The sequence below is a fragment of the Buteo buteo genome, chromosome 9 (assembly GCF_964188355.1).
Source record: "Buteo buteo chromosome 9, bButBut1.hap1.1, whole genome shotgun sequence".
Classification (NCBI taxonomy): Eukaryota; Metazoa; Chordata; class Aves; order Accipitriformes; family Accipitridae; genus Buteo; species Buteo buteo.
Window position 1 is genome coordinate 45,948,764 of NC_134179.1, and position 20,952 is coordinate 45,969,715.

Consider the following 20,952-nt stretch of genomic DNA (forward strand, 5'->3'; position numbering starts at 1 on the left):
AGTTCCTGTAAACATTACGAGAGCACACTGCTGTACGCACACAGTAACCGTTTTCAATTATTAACCTGAATTTTACTTTGCATTTCTTCAGAGCTAGAAAGAGGTCATCCATGTTATGGATCAGTAACATGAAATCAAACATCAAGCTCAACAAAATCAAGTTTTAGCACAAATATTAAATGTTCAAGTGGATTAATTAAAAAAGTACGGTGAAGAAATTCAGCCCAGAGCAAATTCAATATTCCCTTAAACAGGACAATCCTTGGAGTGGCAACACAAAGCCCTTAATTCTAGCTGCATCACAGGGAATTCTCGCATAAGCTGCTCTTTTAAATCCAAAGAAGCATTTCTCTGATACAAAATTGTTAAGCTCACACATTATCATTGAAGTTAATGCCCAAGTGTACCATTCTGGTAGAACCATGGCAAAAAAAAAAAGAAAAAAGAAAAAGACAGCTGGCAGGTAAAACGCGATTGTATGAAACTTGATTGAATCTTGGCAATATTTTCAGAAGATTAAGATAACTTAAAAGTTACTACAAACCCCAGACATGCTGCCATACTGCACTTTGGAGTCAACCAAAACAAAATAGGAGATTACTTCACCCTCTTACAAGTCAAGATTCTGAGAGGACTTAAGGGAAATCCTCTCTGCTGAGGAGCAGGAACAGTCTGAAAGTACGGGCCAGCATGGAGGGACCAAAAGATTCAAAGCTTTATTTTTTTTTTTTAATAAAGTTAACAATAAAACAAAATTCACAAGCCTTCCCCTCCCCGAGCTGGTTTCCTCTTCACACACAAAAGCACACAAAACAGAGGTCTCCAACCGAGAAAAATGAAACTGCTCTAAGTACAATGAGACATGATGAAGGAAGGAGTCTAAGTATGTCCGTATTCAAGGTTAAAATAAGCAGATCAGGTATGTGTGGTTTTTGTTTGTTTTTTTTTTGTTTTTTAGCCAAACTGGAAAAAGAAATTTCCAGGCCCAGAAGCTGAAAAAGAAAATGAAAAATATTAGCACTTTCAAAATTCAAAGACAATACAGTTAACTACTATCCTGCAGTAGCTTGATGCCAAGCCAGTACTTAATTCAAAGAAAAGCATTTGAACATGTAGGAGAGAGAAGATCTTTGCTATGCATTTCCAGCAGCTACTTTCCAACAAGAGTGGACCACTGACCATATGGGTAGAGGAGGCAGATTTACAAAGAGGAAGGTAAACAGTACACGAAGCATGCCAGACTTCTCGAAATTCACTTAACAAAAGACCTTAAGGAACACACGCTTCCCTAAGGGGTATATTGATGCTAGCTGAGAGCTCACTCAACAGTGTACAAAGCCATCCTACACCAAGGTGTGTGAAGAAAGCCTGACCACACATGAGGTTTGAAGGGACGACAGTGAGTAACAGCTTCTTCATTGCCTCCAGTCACCTCAAAACGTTTGCAGGCAGAAGCCCTCAGGAGGATTCACATGACTCACGTTCATAACACATGAAAGCAGAGGAGAGAGCTGTGTGATACATATGCACAGGACTTCTGACCAAGAATCACCTTTTGTTGCTTTAGCACCAGCAGCTGCATCCAAGTTATGGTCAACTATTCCTAAGCAGCAAAGCACCACTCTAGATGGGAAAGCCTACACATACTTCTTGAAAAGGGAACCTATGGGTTTTGTTGCTTTGGAACACAAAAGAACCAGAACCAGCCATCAGCTGGGATGCTGTGCAGATAGAACTTTCCAAGAGGTTAGATACTTTTCCATGGAAAAGTCAAATACTCTCCTCAAACAGCACATCCACTCTGGGAAACTCAGCTGTCCTGTCAAGTGACTTGTGTACTTACGTACCCAAAGCTGACAGGAGAACATTTCCACCTACCTTCAAAACTGAAGCCACCTGTCCCACCAAAGAAGGCCTTGAAGATATTATTTGCATCAAAGTCTACAGGGAAGAAAAGGTAGTTGTGAGTGGAAGTGAAACAGACAGTTACAGTTTTCACAATTTAGAAATTGTCACTTGAGGGCTCATAAAGCATTTTACAAGCACACAAAAAGCTATAAACAGCTTGCTCTGTCTGAGCACTGCTACACAGCAGCAGAGTACAGAGCCACTGACAGTAGCAAAAAAAACAGGTAAAAGCAAGAGTTGTCAGAGAGACAATTTCAGTAACAAGGGCAACCTAAGAATTTTGGATAAGTTGCATTTAGGGATGCACAATCTTTCTATTACACTATTTCACACTTCCTACGAAAGAATTCTGCTTAATGGCAGCTACTACCTACCGGCTTGATCAAGTATAACATCCACCATATAGCCTAGACTGTTTGCAACTTGAAACATTCAGTGCAGATCTGCTATTCAAATGCTTTCAGAGACCAAACCAAGTCAATTCATAGGATTATTACAAATGGGAGGTTTGCTTTAGAGGAGAAAGTAGACCCTAAATGGTCTAATCTTTTTAAAGGCTGCCATGGTAGAATATCTTAAGGAACACTTGCCTCCCATGTTCAATCCATCCTCTTCTAGATCCTGCCCGCTGTCGTAGCGGGCCTTCTTCTTGGGATCTGACAGGATGGTAAAGGCTTCACCAACCTCCTTAAATTTCTTCTCCTCTTCCTTCTGTACTTCTGCACTTGCCCCACTATGTCGGTCTAGGGACACAAAAAAAAGCAGGAAAGAAGCTTTTTGGTTTTAGTGTAAATGGAAAATGCTACACATTCCCAGCTACTGCCACAGATTTAGATTTGTGGGGTCAGAAGTGCTGTTTGTCCAGAAATTCCCCCTCTCATATTTATTCCTGCCTCTGAGTGATGGTTGCACAGGGCACATGCATGGAGCAAGGGATCAAAGCAACAACACATGCTCTAATAACAGACTGTTTGTGGGTACCTGGATGATGCATTAGTGCTCTTTTCCTGTAAGCCTTCTTGATCTCATCTTCAGAGGCATTTTTGTCAACCCCAAGGATTTTATAGTAGTCTTTTCGTTTGCTCTTTTTCAGTTCCACCTGTGCATTCTTTAGAAGTTGCTTGTGTTCTAGAAAGAAGTGCAATGCCAAAGGAAAGTGGCTTTAGTGTCAGGTACAGCCTCCTGCTTTAACAGAGGCTGAAGACCAACATGTTGGGATGACCTGGGTTGAAGGATTCAAGTGCCACAAGTAACCAACCCACTGGGATTTACAGGTAGCTAATTAAAGCCTCACTGTCCACTTAAGGCTGTTTCCAAATGGAGGTGAACATCTCAGTGCTATTAAACCAGAATTAGAAAATGAACCACAAGGACTAAGATTACTGTTTCATTTCAGACTACTAAAAAAGCAAGACAACAGTTAAGAATGAGAACCATAACCAGATATTCTGAATCTAGTGCACTGCATTTAGATACAAGCTAAATTATCTTCTCAGCATTCAATGCTGGAAAAGAAACCAGATTTGGAGACAGGCATTTCAGAGTGCTTCTCTGGACTTTTCCGGTATTGTCCTGCTGGGGCGAAAGGCTGCAAATCAGAGCATATTATGAGGGAAAAAGCAAACAAAGGCAACAACAACAAAATTGCCAGTTAAGGGAAACTTATGCACACAAAAAGAATGTCAATACACTCACCTTTCGTTTTTTCTGTCTGATAAACCTTTTCATAGTCTCTTACAGCATCTTCATATTGTTCTGTGTCCATGTAACTGTGGAAAGAAACACTGGTAGCCAAGGTGTACTTCACAGGAAATATCAAAAGGGGGTTCAGGGACAAGCTTTGTGGGTGGATATGAATTAAGGAAGAGATATGCACTGGACTGCAGAAAGAACAGTCATTAAAGGAACCCACAAAGGGTTGCTGCTAGACTGAATGGAAGCCCAGACACCTGCTATTTGTGAGAAATCCTGGCACAGGAATCTGTACTTTGGGCTCCAAGTGGAGACTGCAATCTCACTTGGCAGCACCAGTTCTACTTTAACGATCTCATAATGACTTTATCTAGCCGCAGGAACTAATACCAGCCAGCAAGATTTCAAGGCAGCTGGTGCAGAGCTGTACACTAGCAACGCTGGTTAGAAGTGACAATCTTGGCACCTCAGAGGGATGTATGCCTGTCTATTGGTGTTTCAGCCTTACTCACACATTAACTACTTATTATAATTTAGCAATTACTGAGATAGAGCTTGAGAAGAACACTGAACATTGCAAATTAAAATAAATGCACAACAGGAAGGCTGCAATAATGGTTTTGGTTCATCTACGAGGCAGGCAGCTTTGCCACAAACTGGGGAATAATCAGTATTGAGGAAAGTAGCACATAAATCTGTAGTCAGAACAGAGCTTTGACTACTTCCCTGGTTGGTGCCAAGTTACAAAGGAGACATACAGACCCAAACTTCTTTGCACAACTTGCTCAGCCTCACCATGCTACACTGCAGTACTATCCATGGCTGAAATATGTAGTCTCAGCTGATTTCTCCTTTATGGGAAGCAGGGCATCCCATTTCAAACTCTGGTTTCTTGGAAGCGTGAACAGCTCTGCCAGGATAAGATCTCTTACCCACAACAGCCCTTCTGAAAAAGCTTAAGAGGGAGGCTCTCTGGGACAGAATGTCTTGCATTAGTCTATAAACATAATAAATCAAGCTTTAGAACAAAACCTGCCTAAATGCAACAATCAATAGGCAGTCCCAGATCCACGCAGGCAGGACAGACTACATAGTGCTTCCCCTGTCTCCTCGTCAGCATAAGTTAGAAGCCCCTTAAGACAGGACCCTTTACTCAGTTAAGCTTCAGATTTGTTATCCCTGTCACTCAGTGCTGTAGGGAAGAGGTTTCTACTCACAAACCTGCTCAGCATGTCCATTATAAAGATCTACTTACCATTGTGCTCTCCTCAAGTATGCTTTGATATACGTGTCATCCAGTTTTACTGCATTTGTGCAGTCATCTATTGCTTCTTCAAGTTTCCTAAGCTACAATGTCAGACAAAAGTTAAGCGAATCCCAGTCAGAGAACAAATTCTGCTAAGTAGCATTATGATTTTAGGCAATTGAAATGTGTAAAGCATCTTGGAAAAATCTCACTGTTTTTTGTGTCTGCATCTAGGAAATTTTTCCAATCCCCCCCAAACACAGAGTTTTTGTTCCCTAGGGAAAAATTAGAAGCCTGGCTAGCAAAACGTTAGAACTACGTGGTGCTTCTCTTTAAGAAACACCACCTGGAAACAAGGGTCTTCCTTAGAATGATTGGACAATCAAGTTATTCTGTGTCCAAACTAATTTCCAGACAGGAAAATAAACTTAAAAATATTTAAAAGATTTTTTTTTAAAAAGCATTGTTTGTTTTCAGACACAAACAGCCATGTAAAATATCCATTACTGGTGTCTCCAGATCATCCCATTTCCCAGGTTCTGAGAATAGCCTCTATCTCTTGACCAAGCAGGGGTGTTGAAAAGCCTCGACGCTGGCAGAGCACGCATCAACACAGAGACAGCTGAGGAGGAAACACGCCTAAAGGAAATGCAGGGTGGAAACTGGAAGCACTAATCACATGACTGACTTTCTCTGGATAGTGCATGACTAAAATGCAACAGCAAACCTGGAAAAAGTGTCCAGGGTTTTTAAATTAGGTCATTTTTTTAGATCAAAAAAAAGCAAGACAGATGATCTACAAGAAGAATAAGAAAGGAAAATAGATCTCCTCATTACTAGGAAGGAAACAAATAAGGATGCCTTTATGCTGATTAATATAAGGCTAAACTACATTCCTCTTCTCCCTCCCACTCTGTGCAGCCCAAGCATTTGAGTTTCGTTTCTTCAGGAGTCAACTTTGTTGGCTGTTTGGAACAGATCCAATCATTGTGCAAGTACAAAAACCTGAAACATTGCCTACAGCACTAGAAAGATTAAGCTGCCCCAGCAGCCAGAGGAGCCTATGCTTTCCAAAATTTCTGTTCTCCATTTTAGAAACTATGTGGTGAGGAATATGATGAAAGACTACCTGCCAGGTGACCATTTCTTACCTTTGAATTAACTGTTCCCCGGTTGCAGTAGAGTTTGGCATTTGTTTTTATGTTATTTGGATCTATTCCTAGTGCCTCTGTGTACAGTTCATATGCTAGTTTGTAGTTTCCTTCTTTGAATGCTTTATTCCCATCTTCTTTCTTTGCTTTAAGTGCTTTGGCATTCTAAAAGAAAATAAACCCTGGATAAGGACATTAGGTAAGTGGTTCAGGGGTACCAAGCACCTTTTTTTGCTGGGTGAGGGTCCTGAAACATAACTGTTCTAATTTGGTTTCAGACACCATTACAGGATACAAAAGTCACAGCCTTGCTACAGCAGCTGAAACGAGCTGTAAGCACTCTGCCTTTCCCCAAGAGAAGCACTAAGGAACAGCCAGTGCTAGTTACAGGCATTCTCTGTGGGAACAAAGCTTGCCTAATGTTTAAGATGAGAACATGACAGTGAAGTAAATTTATGCATTTAAAAAAAATAGGAACGGGATCTCACTTTTTGAGAGCTTATACAAGTAAACAGATTTTAAAAGTCAGTCAAAGAACTACAACAGAGTAAAAATAAGGGAAGGAGCAACATGAAAGGAAGAGTGTTTAAATGCAAGTCAACCTGCAGGCACTAATATTGAATCTGAAAGTCAGAAGTTCTTTTAGAACTGATAGACATAGTTTTATTGCTCCTATATCTGATCAAGGAACAAATAATAATGAAAGGGAGGCAGTCTTCAAAGTATCACAGCCTTCTGAGAAAGAGCTTCTAGCAACTCAGTTTTACCTCAAGCAGCAGCTGGTTGTCTTTGGGAAGGCTTTGACACACTAATTGCTACTGGAGAGCTGGGGAATGATAATGTTGAGGGAGGAAGAAGGGACTGATCCAGCAGAACTAAGTTAGGCGTTTGGTTAAAAAAACCAAACAACAAAACCCCAAACCCGGTAATTTTGCAGTCCCATCCCCAGCATCCACAACTTACACGGCAGGCAAGACATGCTTTCTCGTGATCAGGAGCCATTCTGAGTGCTTGGACAAAAAACTGCACTGCTTTCTCAATACAGTCCTCATAATAAAGGCAGAGACCACAGACATACAGAGCGTCTGCATTTGTTGAGTCCATTCGTAAGATGTCACTGTAACAGACATATTAAAAAAATAAAATGTTTCCCTATTCCAGTTTCCTTCTGATCTCCAAAAGCACTCTTCCTCCACTGAGATATTTAGTTATTTTATCACGCCTATGGTACAGACGTGCAAAAAGTATGGAAATTTGCTCAAGCAAGACTGCTGGTTATTAACTGAGTCTAAATAGTTTCCTGGTAAGATTACCTTTAAAGGGGATAAATTGATACACCCTTCCTCATCACAATTTGCATTAAGGATTATTTCTTTTTTTATATCCCCTCATTGATTTCGGGCTGTGGAAAACAAGCAGCCGCCAGGACATACCATCAGCTGTTCCTCAAACTCTAGACCTTAAGACACTCACCTTGCTACAGACTGTGCTTCTGGGTAGCGACCCAATAACGCTAAACATTCAGCCTTGAGGATTTTGAATCGATGACAAGCAGGAGCAAACTCCAAAGCACGATCCATGCAAAACACAACCTGGTGTGAGAAAAAACACAAATGTGAGCAAAGCAAATAGCCAAAGGCCTAATTTGAAAGGCTGCACCATTACCACACTTGAGATTTCATATCTGTCTTTGAACAGGAAGATAAGCGTGCAGACACCTGTTTCCTCTGCTGCTGGAGGCATATTTCATTAGAAAATTTTCCTCATGTGCAGGTTTTTCGTCCTGTCTTTTAAAGGGCTTTGTGTACAAAGGTTTGTGGCACCTGCTATGTTACTATGACATAGCACTACACAAATTCAAGGGACACCTGTAGAAGGTCCATCCCTTTAACTCTTCTGAAATTGTAGGCCCTGAAGAAAAAGCCAAGGAAGACAATTCTGCCCCTGTTGCCTGCAGTATAAAGACACATGGGAAGGACAGAAGTTCAATAGATTGAGACAGTTTGGACTGGACAAAACACAAAAAAGTACAGTGCAGGGACTGATCTTACATTGGTCTGACTGCAATGGGCAGGGTGATCTAATAGGTCTTTTCCATCTCTGCCTCTCTGGTGGGGACATCTGCATGAGAACAGGGTCATTGTTTCACCAAGGTTCATCTGCTTCCCCGGCCCGTGACATCACGATTGCCTGCTGTGGGAAGCACTGTGCTCCTGACTGAGAAGCCAATAGCTTCTGGGTGAGGAAGGAGCAAGAGCAGCTCTCCAGGAACAAAGATCACACTTCATGCAAGCCTCCCCAGTGAAGTGAGATGGGAGAAGTGAAGGGACAGATGCAAAAGCCCAGAACATGCAATACAGGCAGGGCAATCTCTACACATGAAATCCAGATTGACCATACATCCCATTTGCTCCACATAACCAGGTGACACAAAGCTGGGATTTACCCTTCCAAAATCTTGAGCTTAGCCTAAGAGTCAGTGACCAGAACAATGAGCTTAATGTGCTGGACAATCTCCTTTCTGGGCCAAACTTGGGCCTTACATGCATCCACTGAACAGAAACAGTTGCATGAGAAGTGTTTTTTGCCTTTCAGATTTCATGCTGTCATTTCTTGTTATATCAGGTCAGTACCAGCTGCATCCTGTTACAGCCCTTGGGAAGAAAGATTTGGAAACAGTAATAGAGAATGCCCCACGCAGATCTGCATTCCTCCTTCAATGACCCTCGCTATAATACTGGCAGACTGCCTTTTTTTTTTTAATTAAAGAGTTGAGAAAGAAGAATCCTGGATACGCATTTTAGGAGCAAAGCGTGATCAAACACTGCTGCTGACAAAATCTGTATCAAACAGCTCATTCATGGTTCCACTTACCCTGCAAAGCAAACAGTAATAGAGGATACTCAGCCTGAGCCAGTCACCCTCTTCACTTTTCATTCATTCAGTGCTAAGAGAGCATGAGCTCTGCCACTTTCACAACTATTACAGTTCACAAGATAGCCCTGCTTCAATAGCAAAAGTATGTTGTACAGCACCTCCCATTAGGCCCCAGCTAATATTAGGCAGGGAAATTAGACATGCATCTGGCTGAACTGGCCATGTAAAATATGTCAGTTCATAATGCTACAGCAAACAATCAAGTTAATCTTACCTTCCTGAAATCCCGTTTCTCAAAATCCACTTCAGCTATTTTTTCATACTCAAGCACAGTACTGGCGTTCTTCAGCTGAAAGACAGGAGAACACAGCAAGTATTGCAGGACAGTCAGTGCTCTAGAACACCATCAAGTAGCATTTAAGCAGCCAATCCCTAAAGCATCAGAGCAAAAACTACTGCAGACCATGGAACAATAATACAGATTACATGAATTCTTTTGCCAGCATTAAAATCAGTTTGAAATCAAGTGACCTAACTGGTAGCCCAAGAAAATGTACCCCTGCAAATAAGATACAGAAGTGGCAGCAACCTTCTACACACTGCATCACCCACTTCCCTGCTGCCTTACTACCATTCACCATTTCTCCTCTGGAGTGCTGAGTGAAAGACCAGCTTAGCCTCCATGCTTTTCTGCTAAGAGACAATCACACACAAAAGTAACTGTGTGACCTGATGGTTTACTGAAAAACAGATATAGAGAGTTTGACAGCATCTCATTTTTTCCCATTACCTCACAGCATGCAAAGTATCATTACTAATGATGACTGTGATTCCACCTTGCAAATTTGAAGTGAAAGGCTTACTAGTTCAACCCATTCCCTTTGACAGCCTCATCTACTGGGCACATTTAAATTTTAAGAACCTCTTACCTCTTGCTGTGCCTGAGTATTCTTATGATCCAGTTCTAAAACTCGTTGAAAGCAGCGGCTGGCAGCCATGGCATTCCCTAGGGAAAGATGGCACTTCCCTTCCCGTAGATGGCCCTGAGAAGACAGTTAAAAGGGAGTTGCAAGAGGTGCAGTAGGTGGAGACAAGGGTATTGAGACATGAATAAGAAGCATGAAATTTTTCACATACCCTTACAAAGCTATCATCCAATCTGACAGACTGCTGAGCATCTCCCAGTGCTTCTCGGAATCTCCCCAGCATCATGAGAGTGGCAGCTCTGTTACCATAATAACTGGCATTATTAGGACAGGTATCTGGAGAAGATGTAAGAGCACTCACTGTTAGTATAATGCAAGCAGCTATACAACTTGTAGAACGTATTAAAAAGCTGTGGTTGGATTAAAAACTCACATTCCCTCCCCGATCTATAACGTCACCTGAGTGGCTTAAGATGATGCATGATGGTCAAGTAGCTGTTTTGAATAGCAAGTCTAATACTATTGCTCCCCACACTATGCACAGGAATAAATTCATATAGAACAAAAGTTTGTGGCGTTCAGTCTGGCAGCACTGCTGACCCTGCATTAGAGAGAAAGCTGGACTGGTTTCATGTTAAGAATATCTTGGCTGGAGGAGAAACAAAGAACTGCTGCAATCACCCACATTGGCACTGAGTTGCATTATCAATCTGGTGAAATTTTGCAAGGTAATTAAAGCAGGCAAAAAGTTTTCGTCCAGTGTGTGCTGTTAGAAACTCTGCTGGTATATTTTAAATCAATAACCAGCTTTGATTTTTAGACATGGTCTTCAGCAAAGATTAATATTATCATCAAATGTTCTTACCTATGGCTTTTGTGTAATAGTTGTATGCTTCATTGTAATCTTTCTTGGCATAGTATGCATTTCCTTGTTCCTTGAATGATTCAGCTTCTCTGAAAAGAAGCAAACCACCACATTTTAAAAGGAATTGAGTACCAGAACAGATTCTGACTATGACCAAGCATGTGAACCCCAAGCAACCTCAGTACAACTCTTCAGTGCTCCTAAATGCTTCTAGCTAGTTGCTGTGAGAATTCCTCTGTATATACTGTCCATGAGAAAACAGCACGACTCATGTCCTCCTGCCTCTCGGATACTTCATCACTTTACCAGGGCCATGAACAGGGATACTCAGGGATATTACCTAGCCGAATATTACTGGAATGCAATAGCAGACTAAAGCCACCTTTGAGTACTACCCTTCCTTCAGTCTCAGAAGCACTGGCTTCTTAAGAGTCCAGCAAAACTCTGTCGTACACGGTTAATCACACTAGCCTACTCCCGTGAGGTGCTGCATAACCTCAGCAATCACTGAAGTCAAGAAACAGAGTACTGTCTATCTTTCAGAAGTAGTCCCACATACTTAAGAAACAGGGCCAAGAACAATTTCTACATTCACAAGACAGCTAAATCTAAGAGAAATAAGGGTGTAAGCCTCAAGTAGAAGCTTGGCACTGCCTTGGCAACAGGTCCAGAAATAGTCCTCACGCTCAAGAGCAAGCATTTGCAGAGACAGTTTAGGACATTTAAAAACACACAACATATGGTTTAGAGCAGCATCCCTTAAACTCTTGAAAACAAAGTTTCGCCTGAAGGAAATTAAATCCTTCTCTTTCTTCTCCCATCTACCTTCACCTTTTTAGATAAACAGTCTGAGAAGGAACTTGTACCATTGTGTTAAGTTTAATTCAGCTTCGCTGAATTAAATGCAGTGATTTAGTTCATTTGCTTCCCCTTCTAGACTGTTTTAACACATAAAAACTATGAGGCCAACTCAAAAGAAGCATCACCCCACTCTTAAGATACAGCAGTCAAGACTTGCACCGTGCTTTTGGGACACCACTGCTGTAGCCAGAGAGACAGACACTGTTTGTCTGCTCTCCAAAGCGCTGGCACAACCAGAACTCTGGCCCCACACAGACAAATTCTAACCATTGGAACAAAGACAAGCTCAGACTCCACCCTTCATGTCCCACCAGGGACATGGCCAGCATATCTACAAGCCCCAGCTACTCTCTCCTTCAACAACTAGCAATCATCTGCTAGAGCTGCCCAGCCACAGGGATCACCTGCACAGGGGAAATGACTGTATCACAAGCAGTACAGGTGAAGTTGATTATTACAGGTCATCATATTCCTCTTGGATGACTACCAGCTGATCTGAACATAGCCTTTGCTGAAGCAATGAAGCAGAAGCCAAGGAAGCTAAAACAGCTTGGTGATCCCCCAGTCTGCCAGAGCAGAGTTGCACTTGTGGGCTCAAACATGGGTCACTTCCAGGCTGTGCTGAAATGCTGGGCTTCAGCATTTTCTTGAAAGAAGGATCCAGAAGCAAAGGTGTGTCTTTGCACCACTTGCTGCAGGAAAGCTACTTACAGGGAAACCCAAGGTAAATAAAAGCAAGCCAAATCAGAGAACACAGGACTAGAGAGTGAAGAGTCACAGGACCTTTCATGTACAAATATCTCCACCCAACTCCAGAGTACGCATGGGCTGTTCAATTGCTCTTGGGGCTGAGGAGCTTTATTTCTGCATCTGGCAACACTACTGTAACAGTCAAAGGTCTGAGTCAGAGCCAGTCTTCAGTCTACCCGGTACTATAAACACAGAGATAATGTTCACATTTCAAAATTTAGTCTTATCTATTGCAGAAAGTATAATGCAAGCGATTCACTTCTGTATTTCTGTACAACTTAAAAAAATTCTCAAAAATTAGATGCAACTTTGGGCGTGTTACAGGACTGGGTTTTGCCCAGAGGAAACAAAGAATTTTGTCTTTCACAAATCACATTCTTAATAAACCTAACAGGATAGAAGTTGACTGTCTTCACTGAATGCTGTAGCTACAACACATTCAAAGTGTGGAAAAGGTGCTCTTACTATAGAGGACATACTGTTAGAATGTACTGCTGAGAAGCCTCTTTCAGTATACAAAATAAAAACTGAAGGGAAGACTGCTGACTAGTCCTGCATTTTAGTAAGCTGCCAAATCCAAGACCTGCGGGTGCAGAGCAGACTCGGTAAGAGTTGACAACCGCTTAGCATTTTTATTTTGGAAGTACCTAGAGATCAGATCCTTATGCAAGGAATGCATTTATCTACTGGAAGCTGCCCTCCATACAAAGCTGCCAACCCAGGACAGACTGCGCTCAAGTCGCAGTGTCCTCGCCAAGGGGGGAGCGCTGCCAGAGACCCCGGCGCTCCCAGGCCACATCTCGGCAAAGGCAATGCAGGAGCTGAAGCGAGGAGGAGGGACCCCACCAGTGAACGAGAGCAATGTTCAGCAAGCCTACTAGAAAAAAAACAAAGGGAATTGTGTTGAAACAAGTTCACATGTTTTTAACCTCATTCAGGCTTGCCATTGGCCATTCCCACACAACTGCCTCATGCAAAGGGTTGTTTTCACTGAGCCATCTCAGTTCTGCCAGCTGGCAAAACAATAGACACAGGGAGCTGCCACACCGAGGGCCCGCAGGCCACAGTTGAAGTGCATGCTCTTCACTTTCATTTTTAACTTTTGCTATCAGCTACGCTCCGGCAATGGACCAGATACAGCCCTGCTGAAATTCTGCTGAAGTCAAGCAACAGAAAGAACACACAACCACATTGATGTATTTATTTGAAATAAGATGAATAAATAACAGGGTGACAAAGAAACAGGTTAGCGCACGCACCCCACTGCCTCGGAAGGGTCTTGTCACAGCTCCTGGGTTCAGTTAATCCCTGCTGCACCCACTCCTATTTCAGCAAACGATGAACTCTACCATCTGAGATGGGGAAACTGCTGTTACCTCCTCCACCCCAGCCTTCCCCCACCTCACCCAAGGAAGGTGCTTGTCCCACAGCCTTGCTCTTCCTTAGAAGCCAGCACACTGCCAGACCCTGAACAGCAAGCAGTACAGCACCCCTCCGTGCTCCTCCCTCCCTAGGGCCACAAGATCTAGAAATGATTGTGTGCCTGTTGGATGGATCTATATCACAAGCGGCAGGACTCATGCTTTGCATGATTAAAAATGTGTCCGACCACGTTTTTTGAATATTACAGATCAAACATTCAAAATGCAGTGGAAAAACTAATCAGCAATTCTGCACTTCTGGAACATTGGCAGTAAGTAGTTTAACCAAAACTTTATTCTCTTGTTTCTGTAATCATAAATGGAAAAGAAAATCACAGACCCTATTAAAGTTCCTTCCCTCAGAAGCTCTCTGTTGTACAGTCTAAAGAAAAGGGTGAACAGTATTAAAGGCAGAACTCATCTGAGGTACCATTGTAACCTGCTTAGCATACCAGTCCCTGATTCACAAGTCTTTTAGCAATTTTACCTGTCACATTATAAGGAAGCATCGTCTAATAGATACAGCTAAAGGGCTGGGTGCCAAAGCATCCTGTCTGCCAACAAACTGCTGGGTAGAGCTGGGAAAATAGGAGAAAGAAAACAGATACATGGCAAAACCAACTTTCACAAAGCACTGGTATTCTGAGATGCTAGAGAAAACACACAAACACAAGAATTACTGTTTTCTAATCTTTTTCATTGGTCTATTTTCCTTTTAAGCATTTACTTTAACAGATTGATATATCAACAAGTCACAGCACCTCAGATAACACTAGCAGAAAGGAAGTACACAGGTATTTCTATTGCTCACATGGCTTAAAGCTTAATGATGACAAAAGATTGTGAAAGAAAAAGCAAACTCCTTCCAAAGCATAAAAGCAAAGACAGTTGCTGGAAATGCAAGGCTTGTGGTCTGAGTTCCTAGACACAGAACAGAAGCATCTCTCCTCAGTTGTGCTCCACTGACATAGAAAGCACACAGAGAAAACAGTTCTTGTTTACCATGGTCTCTGGCTATAACAAGAAAAACTGCAGATCTCCTGATATCACTGCTAATTGTTTCAATCCAAACAGATGCTGCAGCCTGAATGAGATCATTCTGCATCTCACACTGATGTAGGCTGCATTCCCCACTTGCTACTTTTGAAACTGAAGAAGAATCGTGCTTTGCTAAAAATATGATCCAGGCTGAATAGATTGCTTTGTGAGGGGAGGTTAGTGTCTTCTCAGGGTCTCTCCACACTGGACGCAGAAGACAGGGAAGAGTTGCACCAAGGATCTCAGGAAGAAGCTTGTCTTTCATTGCTTGCATGTACCAAGGGCTCACAAGGAGGGAACTGTTTGGAGGTTTGGAGTAACTCTCTCCCTGCGAGCTAGTCATTTTTTTTTTTCCTCTTTTATAACATTTGTCAGGACCCCTAATTCTTCAAATGCTCTGGCCCCAGTCACCCTAGAGGACCTGCCACCAAGACAAGCAGCAGCCGCATGTTCTGATGCTCCCCTCGCACACCCAGGGGCTCAGGAGACACACTGCGAGGAGCTCGCTGCCTGCCTGGTGGGAGAAGGAACCATCACAAGGCTCCTTCTATTCCCCATGCCCTGCTGAAAGCTCAGCCCCTGCTCGTTCCCAGAAGAGCTATGAGAAGCAGCCATCCCGCGCACCAGTGACACAATCCCACGTTTGCCTAACAACTTCTGCCTCCTCCTCAGAGCTTCCACACACTGCCCCCACTCGAGCACCGATCATGGCTTCCACCCCTCCTACGCCAGCTCCTAACGAGATGTACACAGACCTATCTCGCAACACACCTGATTTTCTAAGTCGTCAAAAACTTGGGGGATCTGTACAAACAGCATCTCCTAGGTCTAGATGTGCTAGCACCAAGCCCGTGCTCACAGGTACGTGCTCAAAGCAATACTATCCACCTACAGAAATTCAGCATTTAAGCAGGTGGCAGACTTGCTCTCTCTCAGCCCTCTTGACTCTCACTCCTACTTCATTTCCTGCCACCATTACGAAACAGTGACAAAACCCCTAAAATATCTAGGATTTAAGGAAGGCTCCAAAATCCTGTCCTGGCCAAGCAATCTTTTTTGGGATGCTCTGACAAAAGGAGCACACCTGCCTTTTCTAAGCAATTCTTGCAGAGACTTTTCCTTTAATAGGATACGGTGCCTTTATCTGGCATTTTTTTTTAGTTGAAATCCAGTCCAGATTCTCAGCTGTCGGATGTTACTCAGCTGTTAGGGTAAAATAAGTTTGGTGATCTCAATACAGTTTACAGCAGGCAGATGTCTAGAGCTTAAAATTAGCTGTCATATTTGCCACTGGACATACAATACTCTCCTCTCCCTTCTTTCAGGACTCAGAAGAGAAGCCAAACACTATGTGGGCCACAGAGCTATACAAGGTATCTTCCCTGTACACTTTAGAGACCCTTCGTCCAGGTTAGGTTTTATGCTCTGAGTGATGATTTAGAGCAAAGGCAATATATATAATCTCCCATCAGTAGCATTTGTGTTTTCTGTCTCTGGTGCAGAAAACAACATAAAATCATATATAACATATACTGCGATCACCCTCTGCAGCTAGACAGCATCATGCTGACCCTATTGCAGTAGAGACCAAACTGAACACAGAGCATAACAGTACACCACACAACACATTTATCTGCACACCAGCACCCCCCACTGAACAAGGAGTGGGTTTACTACTAGCTGCAATACAGAAACGAAAATGACACTTACTCACAGCATGCCCCAAAACAGGGAAATCTTGAGTCTGTACATGTAAATATCTGCATAGATAGTCTAAAGACTCACCAGCTGAAACATAAAAGCAAAGGTCTGCCTCAAGTCTCTCACAAGAGCAGACAACTGCAATGTAACTGGCATTTACTCCAGAGAAGGCGCACAAAACCCCCACACTATCCTCTACACACAGCCAGAACATTCCCAATACCCGAGGACAAACTCAAACATGGAAGACCAAGAGCCACAAGAACCAAAATATGCCACAAGAAATTAAAGAAATGAACCAAACCTCTCCCTGCAGCTGTAAGTGAAAACAGACAGACAAGCCCTGAACTTTAATTGTGCAGTTATGTAACACACCTCGCTCACAGAGCTCAGTATTAACCTAATTCATAGCAATGGCATGATCATTTCTGGCAGGGTCACATCATAGCTGTCGTGAAAACCCACAGAAGGGTCTAGAATCAGCTAGAGATTGCTTTTTTCCAGAGAGGCCTAAATGAAGGAAGCTAGCCAGCTGGAAGAATTACATGGTAAAAGAACTGCATCTACAACATGATTCACCCTAAAAAATCATGTCTCATGTTAAAGAAACAGGCTGGAACTGTAGGTACTGACCATCTTTTCATACTACATAATTCAGAGTATTCAAATAGTCTGCAAATTTATGGGAGAGCAAACAACTACGCAAGCAGCTTCTGCTGCTCTTTGTATTATCATAAGATTATAAAGTAATTACATATTAGTAAAATAGGCTGGATTTACAGCCTGGGAAACTCAAGTGCCCATTTACAAGCAGAACAGGAATAGTGGAACCTTCCCAACAGTGCCCCTACAGCTGACTCAACCCCCCCACTCTCTGTGAACACAGTCAAGTAACAACATTTATTCACAAGGAGCCTGACCAAGATGCAACTCATTTCATGCAAAATAGCATGAAAGGAGTGGAAAGACTCTTGCTACTCACCAACACCTGACAACCTCCAGGCAACATCTGTCAAACTAATTAGTGACCCAAAGTCAGGCAAGGTGTGAAACCTTCTTGACTTCTGCACAATTTCCTTTGTGTGGCAAATTTCACATTCATTGCTTTACTAAGGTTAACTATGATTTCTTACTGAGGCATCAGTACATCTGAAGTCTGCAGCAAAAGCACTGTAAAACCAACATTCTGGGCAGATCATTTCATAATGATATTTTCTGAACAATTTGAGATACTTCTTTTTAAGAGGCTTCTACATCCTCCAGTGCTGAAGAATGAGGAGAAAGATCCAGCCTTCAGCACACACATCAGACAGAATCTAGAGCTGCCATAAAGATGACAAGGAAATTCTCCCTGGCAAAACTCCAGTGACCCAAGCTCACAGACCAGCTGGGCCCAGGAAAAAACTGTCCCCATAGGTTAGAAACCTTTAATTTTAAAAACAGTGACTTTTTGCAGGTGAACCAGTCCCTGACACTGCACCACAACTCAACCCCTGCTCATCAGCTGCTGCCCAGCAGAGGAGCTGGCAGTAACAGCACCAGTACCCAGCAGATAAAATTAATGCAATTACATCAACCCTTTTCCATAAGGACCCCCACAATTTATGCAGCAGCAGACAATAATTATCCTGTGACCACACACTACTCCTGTCCCTTAAACCACCTGTGAGTGAGCCAATTGGCATGTTTTCAGCTGTTTCAGTGCATTAGTTACAATCATTCTGAAACACAGATCTCCACTTTTGCTAATTTCCTAATTTTTATTAAGCCAGAGAACAGAATCATGTGTTTAGACAAAGGTGAGTCCTCAAGCAAAGTATCTGTATCTTGTTGCACTGTAATTCCTAAACAGAAGTACAGAACATGGAAACCCTTGATGCTGACTCAGAGCAATGATTCAAAAAAGGTTTTCACTTATTGTTGCTGGTTTTTTATAGAAGCTAGCACAGACACATCATAAAGGCTGTACTAAATCAGATTCAAGTGTATGTCTGTTCATGCCCATTAGCGTGGAGTGCCTGCATAGCCCCTTCACAGTTCAAGATGTTCTACAAACATTAGATACCTAATTAAGCCTCCAACTACTCTCCCCAACACAGTGGCTATCACCCTAATTTACATTGGATCAGCTAAGCCACAGAAGCTAAGCAACTGATGCAAGCCAGGAAGGGCCAAAGTAGAGAAAAGGTTAACGCACAGGACCCCAAGAAAATCTGCCCAGGCTGGCAGAAAGGCATGAGTGTGTAAGGCCTGCACTTTCTGAGCACCCAAAAAGAATAACTGGAAGTACAATAATCATCTCCTAGGGCCTATATGTTTCTCTTTTAGCAGGATAAAGAAGTAATATCCCAACAACAACAAAAAAGGAAATGTGAAAGCACCTAACAAAAGCACTGCATGCTAACAACCACAAACTACGGCATTGGCCTTTTGACACCAAGAAAAACCCAGATGCATGAGACTGTGTCTGTTCTTCACAGCTAAACCTTCCCCTCAGAGCAGAGTGAGGACCGAACACTGCCCACAAATTCTTCTATTTCTGCACCTGCTTAGCCCTTCCCAAGAAGATCATACTATTCATGACCGGTTTCCCGCACCCATCGCTTCTGCCACAAAACTTGGGAAGTAGGAAGGAAGGGTAACATTAGAGGTCACTATCAGAAGATGACTGTGCCTTCAGCACAGCTTTTACAGTTGGATATTTTTAACATTTCAAACACATTTAGTTAGCCTGGGGGAAGGAATGACTTGCCCATAAACAGGGCTTTCCCAGCTTTACAGGCCATGCAATTTGTCAGTATTCTATGCACAACATCCAGGTGCCTCTTCAGCAACATCATCTAATTTAACTCCTTAGAATGACATCACCAGGAGGCCAGCTCCTTCCCAGCACAGCTCCTTAAGCCTTCAATTTCTGACAGTAAACAAGCAGCACAAAACACCCCAGGCCATCAATATTATTTTGAAAATACCATTCCTCAGAGGCTACTTTCAGTTTTGTTTCCTCCTTTTAATTCCATCCACTGAATAATTTCCTAGAGCAATTGCCTCACCTTCTACAGAAATAGTCCTCTCCTCCCCAGTTCCCCAGGAGATAAGCAGCTGCCAGCCTTAAATGCTGCAGAACCAGCAGAGTTTCCTAGACATCAGACCTTCCCATCTCACTGCCTGCAGAGACTGCAATGCTTGGCTGCTGCTGGGAACCAGCTCACTTGCTCTTGAGAAGAAAATGTGCAAGAAAGGCTGGGATTCCCACCACCCCCAGCCTCAGGCGACACTGTCTGCTCCCCTGGGCAAGGTGCACCAGATCACTTTAGAAATAAACCAGCTACTGGAACTTGAAGAGGCTCTCGAATTACGATAGCCTTTTCAGAGCAGGACTCTGCCCAAACACATGCCGGCAACTGACATTCTTCCCATTATCCAAGGCAGGACAGAGTAAAAATTGCTGCACGCAGGTTTCAAATGGTACCAGCAAAAAGGCAATTGGGTATGATGAAGAAGCAAAGAGCACTCAAACCTACAAGCTTGAAGCTTCCCTTCTACACCACAGTTTAATACTTTCCTCCTCGTCCTCAGTGATAGGAGAAAGCGCTCTTCAGACACCAGCCCATGCAGCCTCGAGACAGAAAGGACGTTATTTCTATTTCTAGGGCACTCAAACTCCAGTTGACCGAAGACAGCCTGACTCCACTACAGGGTGTGCGTTCTAATCCTGGTACACACAGAGGCCATGAGGCCTCGCACGGGACGCGCAGCCAGGGCATCCCAAAATAAAGCGTCAACCGGCAGCGAACGCAGCCCCGGGTAGGACTGCGGGCCCTCGCTGCGGAGCCCCGGCGGGGAGCAGCCGGCGTTTCCCCGCGGGACGAGGCTCGGCTTGGAGAAAGGCCTTTGCCCGCCGCCCCCCCGGGCAGGAACCTGCCGAAGCCCCCCCGGGAGCGCACCCTGCTTTGCCCGCCGCCCCCGAGGCCAGGAGCTGCCAGCGCCCACCCGAGCCTCGCTGCTCGCGGTTCGCCGGCGCTGCCCCCCGCCCCCCGAGCTCCCACAGCCCACCCGCGGCCCCGCGGGGGAGGCCGGAGGGGCCCTGCCCGTTCAACGGACCCCCGGCCCTGAACCCGCCCGCCCCCCCCCCGCGGAGCAGGGCCGGCCGAGCACCTACGGCTCCCCCGCACCGAGGCCCCCGGGGCCCCGCCGCCCCGGCCCAGGCCCCCTCCCGCCCCCGCAAGCCCAGGGCCGCCCCCGGCTCCCTCAGCCTTACCCGCCCGCCCCGGGCCCCGGCCGGGCCGGGCCGCGCCCCGCCCGCCGGGAGGGGATACCGGCCGTCCCCTGCCCCTGCCCGGCAGGGCGAGGCCGGCCCGGGGCAGCCGCCCTACCTCCGCGTCTCCTCGCTCTCGGGCTCGCCGAGTCCCTCGGGCGCCGCCATGACCACATCGCACTCGGCCGCCACCGCCATTTTACCGCCGGGCCGGGCTGGGGACGGACGGTGGGGCGGGGCGGGGGGCGGGCACGGCGC

The 20,952-nt window shown here is 44.2% G+C and overlaps 1 protein-coding gene across 1 annotated transcript; it reads right to left on the minus strand.

Annotated features, from left to right (window-relative positions):
- Nucleotides 1-693: 693 nt before the first annotated feature.
- On the minus strand, nt 694-20,951 carry DNAJC7 (DnaJ heat shock protein family (Hsp40) member C7). Its single transcript, XM_075036565.1, has 14 exons — nt 20,813-20,951; nt 10,666-10,754; nt 10,012-10,136; nt 9,804-9,917; nt 9,149-9,223; nt 7,471-7,589; nt 6,961-7,114; nt 5,998-6,162; nt 4,856-4,947; nt 3,604-3,677; nt 2,890-3,036; nt 2,499-2,651; nt 1,879-1,941; nt 694-992 (listed from the first exon to the last, which is right to left on the minus strand). Exons 1-14 carry the CDS (start codon nt 20,890-20,892, stop codon nt 955-957), a joined length of 1,488 nt encoding a protein of 495 aa, XP_074892666.1. The 5' UTR covers nt 20,893-20,951; the 3' UTR covers nt 694-954.
- Nucleotide 20,952: the final 1 nt, after the last annotated feature.

Bases quoted from the DNA above. Each gene is read 5' to 3' on its own strand.
- DNAJC7 (XM_075036565.1), bottom strand. From the start codon at position 20,892: ATGGCGGTGGCGGCCGAGTGCGATGTGGTCATGGCGGCGCCCGAGGGA. The intron at 7,590-9,148 runs GTAAGATTAACT...TTCTCACACCAG, and splicing joins AGAAACGGGATTTCAGGAAG to GTTGTGTTTTGCATGGATCG. The intron at 7,115-7,470 runs GTGAGTGTCTTA...TGTCTGTTACAG, and splicing joins GAAGCACAGTCTGTAGCAAG to TGACATCTTACGAATGGACT.